The sequence below is a fragment of the Akebia trifoliata genome, chromosome 9 (assembly GCF_017979445.1).
Source record: "Akebia trifoliata isolate Shusen 1 chromosome 9, ASM1797944v1, whole genome shotgun sequence".
In the NCBI taxonomy this organism is placed as follows: domain Eukaryota; kingdom Viridiplantae; phylum Streptophyta; class Magnoliopsida; order Ranunculales; family Lardizabalaceae; genus Akebia; species Akebia trifoliata.
Genome location: NC_141383.1, coordinates 532,374 through 547,362, shown reverse-complemented (window position 1 = coordinate 547,362; position 14,989 = coordinate 532,374). Strand labels below are relative to the sequence as shown.

General features: G+C 36.0%; 1 protein-coding gene across 1 annotated transcript; it reads left to right on the top strand.

Moving 5' to 3' along the window:
• The first annotated feature begins 8,214 nt into the window (after nt 1–8,214).
• On the top strand, nt 8,215–14,220 carry LOC147393962 (Rubisco methyltransferase family protein). The gene is made up of 5 exons (XM_086454346.1): nt 8,215–8,647; nt 10,859–11,025; nt 11,814–12,113; nt 12,232–12,495; nt 13,457–14,220. The coding sequence occupies exons 1-5, from the start codon at nt 8,284–8,286 to the stop codon at nt 13,826–13,828; spliced, it is 1,467 nt and encodes a 488-aa protein (XP_086310472.1). The 5' UTR covers nt 8,215–8,283; the 3' UTR covers nt 13,829–14,220.
• Nucleotides 14,221–14,989: the final 769 nt, after the last annotated feature.

Sequence of the window (14,989 nt, the reverse complement as noted above, 5' to 3'; positions counted from 1 at the left end):
CTTCTGATCTCGACGACTAAACTGCTGATCTCGACGACTATGCTGCTGTTAAGGGTTGATCTCGACGTTAATCTGCTGATCTCGACGTTGAGCTCGACGATATCCTGCTGTTTTAAAACAGCAAGACCGATCTCGACATGTGCCGGATGAATTCGATCATTGGCAGCGGCATATAATTTGTTTCCCAAAATTATTTTGGTTTTTTAAGATCAATTTTTTTTCTAAAAAGAGAGGAAATTAATTTGTTTCTAAAAAAAGAAAAAAATCAAAATAAAAAAATTGGAAGGAAGTTAAAAAAAAAAAACAGCAAAATCATCTTTTTGAATATTGCTAAACAGCAACACATGTTCAAGTTTTTCTGTTTTTCTGAATTTCTTTTGGGCTAGACTCGATTTTAAAAGAAAAATAATGATAAAAAAATAAAAATAAAACCATCCTCTTTATTTCATTGATCATTATTATACACTTAATTCAAAACCCTTAGAAATTTCGAATTATTTCGGGTCGCCCCAAAACACCCGTGATTGGACTATGAAATTTATCAAAATATTGCGATGATCGGGACTATAAACTACCATGATTGGTATATGAAGGTGATGTGCATGCTTATTTCCATGGTTCGGACCATATTATTAATTCATGATAATTGCCTATTTAATGTGCCATAATATCATTGGGAATGCATGTTTGATGTTGGTCATAATGTTGATCATGATTAAATGTTTATGTGATTGGAATGATGCTTATATCCATATAATTCATGTTCTAATTGGTTTGATTGGGCCATGGGCCCATTTGTTTGGAAAAGGTCTCGGGCACACCCCACCCTGTTTTGCACACACCACATGCACGTTTACTGTTTTACTCACTTACACGTCCCATTTAGCCAACGTGGTACTAGTGCGTGGCCCGGTCTCTTCGGAGATGCGACGTCATTCATGAAACCCACAACTCCAGTCACGTACCTTAGGGTATATCAAACTGGGGGCATCAATACCATCTAATCAGGTGATTCTGAGAAGTATGTTGATGCACCCAGGCTGGAGCGACCTGAGCCTTTGACCTATTGTAAGCCACACAGTCACATGTCCTGATTGCCAACGTAGTACTAGTACGTGGTCGGTCCCCTCGTGGGATGCCAAACCATTTATGAAAGCTACAACTTTTGACTCGTACCCGTAGGTATAAAAGATAGTCTAAGTATATCAATTGCACTTCTTGGTCAAAACCGGTGCCTAAGCAAGATCTTGCCCCGCTGTACCCTACTGTACGAGGGGGATAGACTACGTCTATTCTAGACGAGAGGTATTTAAGTGGGCCCTTGCTCAGCATTGTGCGCCACCTCTCAACTGGAGATTGAACTGGCTGTTTTTGGCTTCAGAGAAGTGAATTGAGGTTTTAGATTATCACCTATACGGTATATCAAACCAAGTCACCACGTATCGAAAGGTATATAGGTGTGCTTAGGCAAGTGTGGCTAGATAAAAATGCATTGCATGTAGTAAACCTAGAGTCTAGAAGCCTTCCTATAGGTCACGACCCGAATTGACTATGGGTGTTCCTGGGTTGCTTTATTCAATCCAACCAACAGGTAGGTGGGCAGACCGATCCAGAATAATCAAACAAAACCCGCAATATCGGTCCTACCCAATCGGTGAAATGTACTGATTAATTTGAACCACTTAAACCAGTTGACCCAATGGACAAATGGATCAAACTGATCAATACCAAATCAGTTGGACTAACTGGTTTCACTTTTAAAGATCCAGACCACTTTATCTAGAAAGATTCGATCTTAAGATCAAATTAATTTATCTGATCAAAGGTTCAATCCCAATCAGGGGTAGACCCGCATCTAACCTTTCTCACTTTCTTGGTCACTATAGACTTATGGTGCATTTGGATTTGATATTTTCCACCGGACTTGGGCTATTCTATATCGAAACTTTAATCATGTGGATAAGAGTCAAACCTTCAGAATCGATGGTTAATCTTAGGTGTCCCTAAACGTTCTAAACCCTCATCTGTGTCATTTTGGGTCATTCAAAAGAATCGTCTAGTCCAAGTACCAATGTCAAGTCTAAGTAGTCCATCCACCCAGAAGGACCTTCTCTCTTTGTAGATAATTGTCCCTGAGTTTTCTTTGAGTTTCAATCCAGTTTTTGTCAGTCTTTAGATCCAGTTAGTTGTCTCAGTTACGTTAGCCTTTCTTCAACTTTCAAATTTTAGTCGAGTTTGTCAGTCTATGTTTTTTCAATTCCAATAAAATATAGAAGCTTATGATTATCAGTGCGTGTAATAATGATTTGAACATACAATCTAACATGAGAAATGACTTAAAGCTCACTAATCAAATTTGATAAATATTGGAATTAAAGAGTACACTCAAGAAGTGCAAATTGGTGATACATTATCCTCAGGAGAACATGAGAGAGTAGTAAACTTACTTGAGAAATTCAATAATGTTTCTTGCATGATCTCATAAGGATATATGGATGGATTGTATAAAAATATAGATCAAGACATAAAGTCGAGTGATTTCAAAGTCAAAGATTATTGGTCAAAAATGATATGGTTGAAAGCATCGACAAAGACACTAAGACTTACAAGTGGATCTACCAGGTTTCTCACTCAAAAGAGGAGAATTTTCATTCATAAGAGAATAAAAGATTTTCTCGAAGTTTTAGAGTTAGAAAACTCAATCATACTCGATTTCACAAAAGAAGACTGAAGAATATTCATTCTCAAAAGAAGACCTTGCTCGACAGAGCAATTCAGATATCGAATTCCTGAAACTTTGACCAAGTCAAGCAGCATTCACCAAAGGAGGCCTTCTTTGGTCGAACCATTTTCCTGTCTTACCAAGAAAAAGAAAACCTTCTTTAGTCCCTTGCAGCCTCTAAAAAAATCAAATAGCCTATTTCTTTCTAAACCACACCCACCCACCTTGGGAGGGAATCTTATTATGAACTACGTTTTGACCTGATCCCAAAAGGAAAAAAAGAAATATTTGGGGTACGTAGGCAACCTGAGAAGTTACTTCAGGCCCGGTCATTAAAAGAAAAATGTATTCTCTTAAGGAAAGTGTCATCCAAAAGAAAAATCTACTATTGAAATGTTCAAAAGAAAATAATGCCAAACTAAGGGCATTAGAAAAAAGAATCAAAAGAATTGATAAAGAGAAAAGAATGCCAAACTAGGGGCATTTAGAAAAAAAATCAAAATAATTGATAGGAAGAGAGAATATCAAACTAGGGGCATTTTGAGAAGTTGAGCCTTATATCTTTTCTTTCTAAACCATATCCTAAGCCCACCTATTAAGTCCTCCTGAAGGCTAATTGACTCGGTTAAGGTGCAGGGAACTGAGAAGTTGTCGAGTTGGTTATACAAGATCATCAAGAAAAAAAAGAGAAGCCCGCTAAGTCGAAAACCTGAAAAGGCGGCTTAGGCAAAATTTAGGGCATAACCATTAAAAAGAAAGCCTGCTAGGTTGAAAACCTGAAAAGGCGACCTAGGCAAAAATCAAGGCATCATCAAAAAAAGAAAAACAAAGTCCGCTAGATTGAAAACCTAAAGAGGCGATCTAGGCAAAAATTAGGGCATCATCAAATGGGAGGAAAGGTCCCGTCAAGAAGAAAAATTCAGAAGGAAGCTTGTGCAGAAACTGTAGAACCATTCAAGTCACGATATTTGTCTTTTAGCCAAGAGCTCACATCCGACAAAGACAATATTGAAGTCGAAAAAATCAGAAGTCATCTTGAACATTGTAGGATCTTCAAAAGTATGTTTACTTGTTCAAAGTGTTCGCTAATGGAAGATGTAGAATCATCAACCACTTTGAAGAGGAAGATCTTTTATTCTAATATTTATCAAGATTTTTTAAGTCCAGCTCAAGCATTTTTCAAAAGAAATTCGAAAGAAAATGTTCAATTCTTTATTGCACATATGATAATCTTAAGAGTCTTAAATTTAAGAGAATGTCAGTTCTTCTATCTATCATACATCAGAGTCCATATTTTTCAAGCGTAATCCATTCCATCAGTCTCGTAGTCAAGTCCTAGTTAAAGCCAACCTTGAAACTAGGGGCATTTTTGAAGGTCATTTAATTTCAAAGTTTTTTGTTCTTAATCACATGATAAAAAGAAATCATACAAAAGCTTAAAAGTCCGACGAAACCCAATGATAATTACGAATCCAGATAAAGGCCTGATCTTTCAAACTTTGAGCTCGATTTTGAATCATATAATCAATTAATAGGATTGTTTAAGTTCCTATAAATCTAAGCCCGAGAAACGAGACTCCAACTTTTTGAATAATAAATAGGCTTTTTGAATTGCCTATAAACCTAAGTTCGAGTCCGAGAAACGAGACTCCAACTTGTTGAATCATAGAATGAATAGGCTTTTTGAAGTGCCTACAAACCCAAGTTCGAGTCCGAGAAACGAGACTCTAACTTGTTGAATCATAGAATGAATAGGCTTTTTGAAGTGCCTACAAACCTAAGTTCGAGTCCGAGAAACGAGACTCCAACTTGTTGAATCATAGAATGAATAGGCTTTTTGAAGTGCCTACAAACCTAAGTTCGAGTCCGAGAAACGAGACTCCAATTTTTGAATCATAGAATGAATAGGCTTTTTGAAGTGCCTACAAACCTAAGTTCGAGTCCGAGAAACGAGACTCCAATTTTTGAATCATAGAATGAATAGGCTTTTTGAAGTACCTACAAACCTAAGTTCGAGTCCGAGAAACGAGACTCCAACTTTTTGAATAATAAATAGGCTTTTTGAAGTGCCTATAAACCTAAGTTCGAGTCCGAGAAACGAGACTCCAACGTTTTGAATCATAGGCTTTTTGAAGTGCCTATTAACCTTAGTTTGAGTCCGAGAAACGAGACTCCAATTTTAATAGGATTGTTTAAGTTCCTGTAAACCTTAGCCAGAGTCCGAGAAACGAGACTCCAGCTTTGTTTGAAATCATATTGAATTAATAGGATTGTTTAAGTTCCTTAGCCTGAGAAGCTTGGCTACAATAGGCTCCAGTCCGATAAATGAGACTCAAACTTTTTCAAACTCTAAAAAGAATTTCAAATAGGATTAACGAAGTTCCTACAATGTTATAACTCCAATTACTTTTGTTAAACCTTACTATGATTGTTTTCGTTGCATAAGTGCATCTCAATTTTGAATCATTATTGTCAGTGAGAGAAGATCTCTAGGACCTGGCACATTTTTACTCAGTTTCACACAGCATCACACCATTGCACACACGTGCACTTTTGCATTAGTCAGGGAGAATTTTCTAAAATTCGAGGATCTGACATCGTCAGTGAGAGCTCTCGCTCAAGGACCTGACAATCTTTTAATTCGGGGAGAGCTTTACCCTCAAGGATCCGAACACCCCGACGAATTGCTAAATCAGGCTGCAAAATGAACTGTCACTAGCTTTGGCATTCAGATATCGCACTATCTACCAAAATAGATTTGCTATCTAGTTTGCTTCAACCCTCTGCCAAAGAGGGGCATCTGTAGACACCCCATTTTTGCACTCGCCTGATTAATCAACTCGTCAATCCGATTGCAATGATTCCCAGTGATGGATGTGTATTCCATTGCTTTATTTTGTTACCAGATGTGTTTCAGAAATCCGGATGAGGTATCTCGAACTGACAAAACCTTAGAAACCACGCTACGCTAGGAAAATACGACCCCAGAAACATAGAAATCATCATCTTGCATACCAAAAAGAAGCTTCACGATAAAAATCACTAAAAAATTACCAAATTACCAAAATACCCCTAACCTCAAAACAACCCTAGAGCCTACGTTACGCTTAGGAAAACTCTCTCGAACACATAAAATAACAAATCAGAACCAAATAAATCATTTCACCAATTTTAACAGAATTTGACAAAATTACGAAAATGCCCCTCATAAAGTTCACAATCATTTCACATAAAAATTTTCATAAATGACACAAAATAATATTTCCATTGAATTCCTTACGAAAAATCGATTATAAAACATCCTAGAACATTAAAAACCGACTTAAAACGTGAAAAGTCCTCTCCGGGGGCAAAACGGTAATTTCACAATTTTCATAATTAAAAAATTCGAAATTAATAAATAAAACATTAAATAATTAAAGTGAAACATTAATGAAATTAATTTAAAATTTTGAACCTAAAAAATCGATTAATCGGACTCTCAGGCAAAATTGTTGAGGGTTCGTGGGATATTTCTTTAAAGACCCCTCCATTTGGGGGTCCAAAGAATTAAAGAAATAATGGAAGGGGGTTCTCCAAAATTTAAAGTCAATCAAGCAAGACTGTAGTCAAAGTATTAAAGTCAATCAAGTGAGACTAAAGTCAAAATTAAAGTCAATTAAGCAAGACTGAAGTCAAAATATTAAAAGTCAATCAATTAAGACTAAAGTCAAAACATTAAAAGTCAATCAAATAAGACCAAAAGTCATAATAGAATTCTAATTAATAATAACTCTATCTAATAGAGTTCTAACTTAAAAATAATTCTACCTAAAACAATTCTAATTAAAACACAATTCTACCTAAAACAATTTTAACTAAAACACAACTCTAATTAAAAGATCTCTAATTAAACACTAACTCTATCCAAATCAACCTTAAAAAAAATTCTATAAATAGAGGTGCTCACACCATATTTTCGTATCAAATGATAAACCTTAGGAGAAGTAGGTCTAGAAGCTCTCCTAGCCCCCCATAAACCCTAGTTTTGGAGCCCCAACTCCTTAGCTAACATCCCTCCTTCAATTTTAGTCTAGAAAACACCCAAAAGCCTTCTAAAAACACCCCCAAAGTCCGCAACGAACTTGAAGAGTTCAGATTCAAAAACAAGGAGATACCTTGCCTCGGAGATCCGAAATCAAATCCGGAAGCAGAACGTAGCAAGGGAGCACGGTACAAGGAGCTCTTTTGTCAGATCTGAGGGAACCAAGTCCTTGCATCGGAAATGTATTATTTTTTTATGTATTTTCTTATCTAGGTTTTAGCAATGTAATTTACTTGGGAATTTAGTAGAGACCGGCTTCGGCCGGGCGGGGTTGGTGCCTAACACCTTCCAACCCCGTAACTTGATCCCCGAATTCAGTTTTTTTGGTTTTAGATTAGTTTTTATCCGTTTAGAGTCATTGATCGGTTCCTAGACCGTAACAACTAGGTGGCGACTCCCAAACCTCAAGGGTCAAAAGCGGATCCGCGCACCCCGCGGATCGAGGGCGCTTTCACCCAGATGGTAGATGCCATCACTAGGTTGACAAAGATGATCGAGGAAAAAGACATCCAAATTTTCCCCCTAATAAGTCGTTTGGAGCATAAAGAAAAGATAACTGAATCTAGCTTTGGACCCTTACATCTTCTTGGACTCACTCCAGAAACATACACACCTCCGCGTGAAGATGAACAAATAGGAGATCGCTCTGGCTCATGATCCGCTATGAGAAACCCATTACAGTGATCTGTCGCCTCGTTCTTTGCCCAACAATTGCAGGCAATTATCATTGACTCCATTCTTGCTCAGTATAAGGGTATACCTCAATCTTCATAGGTCTATATCAAATCATATACTCAACGTTTCGAGCAAATGTTTCTTCCAGTAAAATACCAACTGTCAAAATTCCAACAGCTTGAAGGAAATTGAAATTCAAATCAACGTATTGCTCATTTCATAGAAACTTGTAATAATATCAGTACATACACGATTTGATGGTAAAACAGTCATTTTGCTCTCTTCGCGGCAATGTGTTCAATTGATACATTGACTTTGAGCCCAACTCAATAAACAATTGAAACCAACTTGAAAGAGAGATCCACAATCGTGTGTGATGAGTGTGAGCCTCCGGATAAGCTTGTAAAATAAAAAACTCCTCAATAAAATCACAAATGAATTCTAAAAAGCTTGATCCTTTGAATAATGGCCTAATGAATTTAATTTGGCTTTCAGCTCAGTCTAATTACATTCGGGTCAATATTGTATCGACCCGATACCAATCAGATAAGCAATTGGATTTTGAGAAGCCGATTGGATCCATTGATCCTGATCCATTAATCAATCACCCGACCCAGATCCAATGTTATTGGATCAGGACGGATTAGATTTCGGGTTTGAACTGACCCATTGATGTAGATAATTAGCCACGTGGCCTTATTTGAAAACAAAAACACATTAAAGCCCAAACATTGAGACTTGAGAGTTGAGAGATCTTTGTATCAGACTATCAGTCGTTAATTTGTGATTGAGAGTAAAGAAGATGGTGAACTTGGCAGCTTCAAAGTTGTTAATGGCAACCAAGGATTTCATAACCTCTTCAACCTCAACTGCCTCTTTAACCCATTTCCGTCCTCTAACTTGCGCCTCTTATCCTGCGCGACTGGTTCCAAACCCACCTGATTTAATCAAATGGGTTAGGAAGGAAGGAGGTTTCGTTCACCAAGGGTTGAAGCTAGCAGATGGAGACTCCTATGGACTGGGTTTGGTTTCTTCGGAGGAGATACCTACAGGGTCGGACCTTATCTCTCTTCCGGATCACATACCGCTTCGCTTTCAGGCAATCGATTCAGATGGAAGAGATGGTCTTGAATCTGTTTTAATCCAACTTGCTTGTCAGGTTCCTGGTATGTGTGGATTTTTTCTCTCATATACCCATTTTAGTTTTTTTTTTTTTTTTTTTTGTTAATGTATATTGTTCATGTTTATGTGAATTTTCTTAATGGGTTTTGTTGATAACTGCTGCAAAGGGACTTCGATTATGAAAATTGAATTGAGTTTTGGTTATTTTTGTGTAATTTTAGAGCAATGGAATTTTTATTTTAGTTTGATGTTTATAGTACATGTTTATGCCATTTTGCTTAATGGGTTTTGTTGATAACTGATGCAAAGGGACTTAGATTTTGAAAATTGAATTGGGTTTGAATTATTTTTGTGTAATTTTAGAGCAGTGGGTGATCTTTTTTTAGTTTAATTGAAGAACAACCATGTTAGAATCTTTCAAATATTAGCATACTTAAATTTATGCAGAAGTCAAATAAACACAAAAAAAAAATCTAAACTGCCCTATACAACAACAACAACAATGGGGTTGGCTAATTGAATACTGTTCCTCCATTTCAATATGTCCAACCACCAGTCTTTTGTTATTGAGAGTAAGTTCTAATTTGCTTTTATTGTCGCCATCCACGTTGTTTTGGGTGTTCCTCTCGCTTTTTAAGGATCTTCAAAATTCATCTTCTTATTGAGGTAGAAATCGACTTCATTGAACATATCCGAGCTATCCCAGTAGACTATCTCTTAGTGTATTGTCTATTGGAGTTACTCCTACATTTTCTTTAATGTATTTATATTAATTTTACCTTTCCTATGCTTTCCACTCACCCATCTCAACATCCTCATTTTTTTTCTGTACTCAATTTATTAACATGATGCTTTTTGGCTGCCCAACATTCGGCTCCATAAAGCATAACTTAAAACCATCTTAAAATATTTCCTTCTGATTTGATTGATATGTGTCTATAGTAGTAGACTAACCCAAGACCTTCTATCAACTTTAGAAGCTCTTGAGTTGAACAACCCCAATTGGGCTCCTTAATGGGCTGTGCATGGGGGGCATAAACCCTCTTTGTGCCACTCTCATGGTATTTCTCGTTGTGAAGACTTATTTTTGAGCCCCTGTCCAAAGAATTTTAGACTAATGAATGCTGGTTGCATTTTCTTGATTGCACAAATATGAATTTCTAATTCATTTATATGCCAATGGGAGCTTGTAGTCATCTTCATACCAAGAACATTGGGATTAATATGTTGATGCTTCAAATCCTGTCATAATACTCCTGTTGGTCCAACATGAAATGGATTTTCTGTGCGGTCGTTGTCAGCTGAATATTAAAAACTTTTAAATGAAATTATGGCAAAGTATTTTAATGTTGATAATATGTTAAATATTAACTTTTAAGATTCAAACTAGTAAGAAACTATGACCTAGACATTGATTTTCCTCTCAAACCAATACTTGGGTAACTTAGAATTAACATTTAACTTGAAAGGGATGATGTAGAACCACGCTGCTCTTCAAAGTCAAGATGCTGGTTGGTGCTAAACAACAACAAAGTCTCAAAAACCTCACATATGGCAATAAGCATCTCTCTCTCTCTCTCACAGCTAGAAAAAGTAGAAAGGCCAATATCATCTTTACAGTCACTATGGTGTAACTTTTTCTTTGTATTTAGTCAGCTTGGGAGTGGAAATATTTTCATTAGCGTAGAAATATTGCAAATATTTAGTAAATTATATAACTATTATAGATATTTTGAAAATATAAGAAACATGCATTGATATTTCAGGAAATGATAAAGCAAGTATGAAAATACACAATCATAAGGCAACCCCTATAAGTAAGAAAGCAAAATTAAGTTCTGATTCATATTTCTTTTCGTCAACCTACGAGTAAAGATGTTCATAATCATGCCATTTACATTAGGTAGTGTGATGATTCTCGTTTTATTTGTTTGAGTAATCTTTACATCAGGCACATCAAATGAAACTTGTAATGCTAGGTTTAGTCTTACAACTTGGTTATATTAAAACATAGCGATGGTGTAGCCACTAAGCATAAAATCACATCAACATCTTTAAGTTCACACAATGATCTTTTTACCTAAAATGTGAACATAAATTCCTTGAAGAAAACTCTCTAGGCCTAGGTGTATAAATACCCGATAGTTTTTCCAATTTTCCATATTTGTTGGTGACTTATATTTCTGCAAATTGGGCTAGACTACTGAGTTTTCAATATAAGGAGTAAATTGGACCCTGTGGGGAGCATGTGACAGAGGAACTATGGGCAATGAGATTGGGTTTGAAGCTTCTTCGAGAAAGATCTATGGTTGGTTCCTTCTGGTGGTCGTACATCAGCAATCTCCCTGAAACTTACAGTGTACCGATCTTTTTTCCCGGGGAAGACATAAAGAACCTGCACTACGCTCCTCTTCTTCATCAGGTATTGGAATGACAGCACCTTAAATTAGGATAGCTGCTATTGGCACCCAAACTTTTACTTATTACACCCCCATCGGAATAAAAAAATAAGAGAGCTATTATTAGCACCCCAACTTTCACTCATTACACCTCAATTAAAATAAAAGAAAATACGTCAATGGTTGAGAAGAAGTATAAGTTGGGGTGCCACTGGAAACTTTTTTTTGATACGTATGATGGAAATTTTTTTGATAAGTGCCAATAGAAACTCTCTCTCTCTTAGATTTCTATTTGTTAGATTTAGGATTTTATATGAACCTAATCCTAATTGTAAACAACTGTTGAAGTTGTTTCAATGCGTTATAACCCCTTGTAATGTTGAAATAATAACTTGAACCAAACTTTTGCAATGTTTGGATGGTGTGTTTTAATATTTAATTAAGGTGTGATAAATAATTTAAGAAAGTGGGGTGTAATAAGTAAAAGTTGGGGTGCCAATAGACACACACTCTCTCTCTCTAAGATTTCTATTTGTTAGATTTTAGGATTTTAAACAACTGTTGAAGTTGTTTGAACTTGTTATAATGCTTTGTAATCTTGAAGTAATAACATGAACCGAACTTTTGTAATGCTCGAATGGTGTGTTTTAATCTTTCATCGGGGTGTGATAAATAATTTTAGAAATTGGGGTGTAATAAGTAATAGTTGGGGTGCCAACAGCATCTCTCTAAATTTGGAAGGATTTCCATCTGATCTGATTTCTGTCAAATCTTATCAGTGATTGCTGAAAGTTGTATGTGTTTTTTTTAGGTGAATAAGAGATGTCGGTTTCTTCTCAATTTTGAGAAAGAAGTCAAAGATGTACTTGAGAACGTGAAACCAGATGATCATCCTTTTGAAGGTCAAGATGTAGATGCATCTTCGCTCGGATGGGCCATGTCAGCTGTCTCATCTCGGGCTTTCCGTTTGCACGGCGAAAAGCTCCCGAATGGGGGCCAAACTTATATCCCTATGATGCTTCCTCTTATTGATATGTGCAACCACAGCTTCACTCCAAATGCTCAAATCGTTCAAGAGCAAGATACAAGGAACCCAAACATGTTAGTGAAGGCATGTTTTTAACTTCACAAATTGCAATTTTCATCACTAAATTTGAGTCCAATCCGTTTTGCTCTTTAATTTATTTTCCCGCTGAATTAATTTAATTTTCTTGAACTATGTACACCAGGTCGTAGCAGAAAAACAGATCAAACCCGATGATCCAATATTGCTCAATTATGGTTGTTTGAGTAATGATTTCTTCCTAATAGATTACGGTTTTGTGATCCCCTCAAACCCTTACGATTGTATTGAACTCAAGTATGATGGTGCTCTTCTGGATGCCGCGAGCATGGCTGCTGGAATTCCCTCCCCTAATTTCTCTTCACCTGCCCCATGGCAGCAGCTGATTCTGTCACAACTAAGTTTGCAAGGAGAAGCCTCTCTTCTTAAGGTTCCTTTGATCTGTCTTTACTTTTATTTTACAAGTATTTCACTGAGGTCAACCACATGTAAGTTTTTAAATATTTTTGCCTCCTAAATGAAAGGAAGCCTTTGTGGAGCTATTTGGCTTGATCAATGCACGGGGCAGGAATTTGTATCAGCACCAAAGATTTCCTTTTTATTTTTTGGGAAAATTACAGAAAAGGATTGTTATTTAATTAATTATCAAAACTAGAATAATTTTTTTTTAATTACAAAAAACTATTTAACATGTTGGACTGTCCAATGTTTTATCGCTGGACAGTCCGGCATTTTATGCTTTCATATCTACCTGTCCAGCATTTTATTAATAGAAACACTTTCTTTATTAAGATTTCAAATGGAGCTCAAATGGATTACCGAATTGGCAATCCAACTCCGTAGCCCTCTAGATTTCATGGAAAAACTCAGATCCTAAAAAAAGAAGTTTCTTTTGGGTTTGATCCAAGGTGTTGAAAATGGACAGCTACCGAACTCCCCAAAAAATAGTTTCATATAATTTTGTCCTCTACATTCCCGTGGGATCAGATCATATTTTTGGATGCATGACCTTAATGACCTTTAGTGAGATTTGAAATCTTACTAAGTTAGTAAGGCTAACCTTACTTTAATTTCTATCCTAATACACAAACAATCGTGGTTCAGTCGTTCAGATGTGCATGGGCATTTTTGACATTTCAAAAAATATGAAAGCACGAAATTGCTGGACAGTCCAAACGTCTTAAATTAGTTTTTGTAATGTTTGAAAAATTATTATCTTTTTGGTAAATAATTAGAAATTCAACCCTTTTTTTGTCATATAATTTCCCCTCTATGATATAATAAATCTGTTAAAAGAATTGACCATCGAAACTAGTTGAAATCTATTCTGTTAAAGTTCCTGAATGATATATGATATTGAAGTTTACATCTTTTTATTTCCTATGCAACAGATAAGCTTAGGAGGGCCCGACTTAGTAGAGGGTCGCTTCTTGGCAGCCTTAAGAGTACTCCTTACAAATGACATGGAATTAGTACAAAAGCATGATTTGGGTACTCTCAAGTCATTATCTTCTGAAGCTCCTTTGGGATTTGCAAATGAAGTCGCTGCTCTACGCACAATAATTGCTTTGTGTGTGATCGCGTTGGAACACTTTCCAACCAAAATAATGGAGGATGAAGCTTTGTTGAAAGGAGGGGTTTCAGGATCAACAGAGCTGGCCATCCAATTCAGGATTCAAAAGAAATCTGTGATCATAGATGTGATGAGAAATCTCACAAGGAGGGTGAAGATATTGGCATCGAAGGAAGTGGCCAATGCATAAGTTTGAAGTTCACCCGATCGTCAAGTTTGTTTCCTGTACTTTTGCCTCTTTTATTTATTTATTTCAATTTTCTTGTTCTTAGAATTAAAGTCAGGTTTCGTTGGAACATTTCTTGGTTTATGATAATCACTTGTGGAGATCTCATGATTTAGTACCATAGCTGCACTTTCTCTTATGTTTTTGGAATTAAATGCCAAGTGAGTGGGACATTAAAGCTTGAAGAAATAGTATATTTTATGTTTATTTAGTTTTATGTTTGGGGCTTTTAACAGATTCCCTAACTAAACCCCTTCTTTCATCTTCTTCCTTCACCGTCCTTCATCAGTAAGATTTACGAATTGTATTCCTCCATTCAATTCTGTGTACGAGCCATTTCTTTTGTTATTTCAAGTTTGTTCATTATCTACTTTCACCATCTCATTACTTTTTCTTTGGGTCTTTCTCTTGGTCTTTTAGAACCTTCAACTTGCACTTTCCTTATAACTAAGAAGTAATCGGTCTTCGTTCAATAGACTTTCTCCTTATCTATCATGCTATTTTCATATATTCACGAATGTATTCATTTCTAATTTTTTTTTCTTTCCTAGTATTTTAACTCATCCATCTCAACTTGTTAATCTCTACAACACTCAAATTTATCAACATATGTTGTTTCTTGATCTTCTAACATTCAATTCTATAGAGGATAGTTGGTCTTACTATCCACTATCTATATAATAAAACACAACTGTGGGTAGGTCCCACTCCAGTTACAGTAGAATGGGTCCACACTACTATCCCACTTTATTACCCTTCTAATTTAACTATCTTTCATCTTTTACCCCCTTTAATCCCATCTTTTACCCCCTTCAATCCCAAAGAGGATTACGGCACGGGCAAACTCTATAATCATGTTATAAGAAACTAGAGTTCAGACCAATTATCGCGTATAAAGCATATATATATATATATATATATATATATATATATATATCAGAAAATAAATTATTTCTATATATCAAATGTATTGCAAACGGTGTTACTATTTTTATTGTCTTAAATGACGTCTAGTTACGTTAACTTATCGATAAGTGGAAGAACACCACCCTGATTGTTACAGTCTTGGAAACATGATCTTTGAAATCTAAACTCTACCAAAATAAAAATAAATAGTATGACCTG